Source organism: Eurypyga helias, unplaced genomic scaffold (assembly GCF_000690775.1).
Source record: "Eurypyga helias isolate BGI_N326 unplaced genomic scaffold, ASM69077v1 scaffold41286, whole genome shotgun sequence".
In the NCBI taxonomy this organism is placed as follows: Eukaryota; Metazoa; Chordata; class Aves; order Eurypygiformes; family Eurypygidae; genus Eurypyga; species Eurypyga helias.
In genome coordinates, this window is record NW_010257985.1 from 3,155 (window position 1) to 4,080 (window position 926).

Sequence of the window (926 nt, forward strand, 5' to 3'; positions counted from 1 at the left end):
GCAGCAGAGGAGCTCCCTCCTCGAAGCTGGGGGCCTTGCTGCCCTCCCGTTGCCAGCCCAGGCACCCACAGGGACCCCATGAACAACTCCAGGCCAGGGTCAAGCAGCTCTGAGCTTGTCCCCTCCAGATCCTGGCGGGATATGACATCACCCTGGTGCAGGAGGTCCGGGATGCCGACCTAAGCGCCGTGAAAAAGCTTGTGGACAAGCTCAACAGGTGACTCGATGGAGCAGGGCAAGGGTGTCTGCAAATGGGGCACTGGGACCGACCCGGCCGGCATCTCGGCTAGAGAGAGCCCGACGGGTGCTGGGGGCACTGGGACCACCCTCTCACCCTCTTCGCATCTTGCTCTCAGTGTGTCCCCCCACCCATACAGCTTTTTGGACAGCATCCCCCTGGGTCGGACCAGCTACAAGGAGCAGTACGTCTTCATCTACAGGTAAGGGATCACGCGTGTCACCTGCTGTCCCCCCCTTGCAGCCCCCAAAGGGTGGTGGGTACCTCCGGGGGCCCTGGCTGCGGCAGGAGCGGTGCTGGGGGCTGCCCCACTCTCCTCCCTCAGGTCAGACATGGTGTCCGTGCTGGGAAGCTACTACTACGATGACGGCTGTGAGTCCTGCGGGACGGACACCTTCAGCAGGGAGCCCTTCATTGTGAAGTTCTCCTCACCCACGACACGTGAGCAGAGCCAGTGCTGGGGGGCTGCCCCCACCTGGCACGGGGTCCTCTACGCACAGGGCTGAGCCTGGAGCTGCGCCTGCCAGCGGGGGGGTTGCACCCCGGAGCCCAGCTCAGGGGCTTCACTGGAGTCCTTCACTGCTGTGGGGCTTTCTCCCACCTGCGGGTGCCCAAAGGTCCTGGGTACCTGCTCAGCACAGCCGGCACTGCCTGCTGTTTCCCACTGTGTGCCATATCCCACCCTCCC

The 926-nt window shown here is 64.4% G+C and overlaps 1 protein-coding gene across 1 annotated transcript in view; it reads left to right on the forward strand.

Annotated features, from left to right (window-relative positions):
• LOC104511548 (deoxyribonuclease-1-like) overlaps window positions 1–926 on the forward strand; it is a 3,425-nt gene that overhangs the window by 875 nt on the left and 1,624 nt on the right. Inside the window, 3 exon segments of the mRNA XM_010154210.1 lie at window positions 129–217; window positions 357–440; window positions 564–679. Of these exon segments, the coding sequence (XP_010152512.1) occupies window positions 129–217; window positions 357–440; window positions 564–679 (289 nt within the window).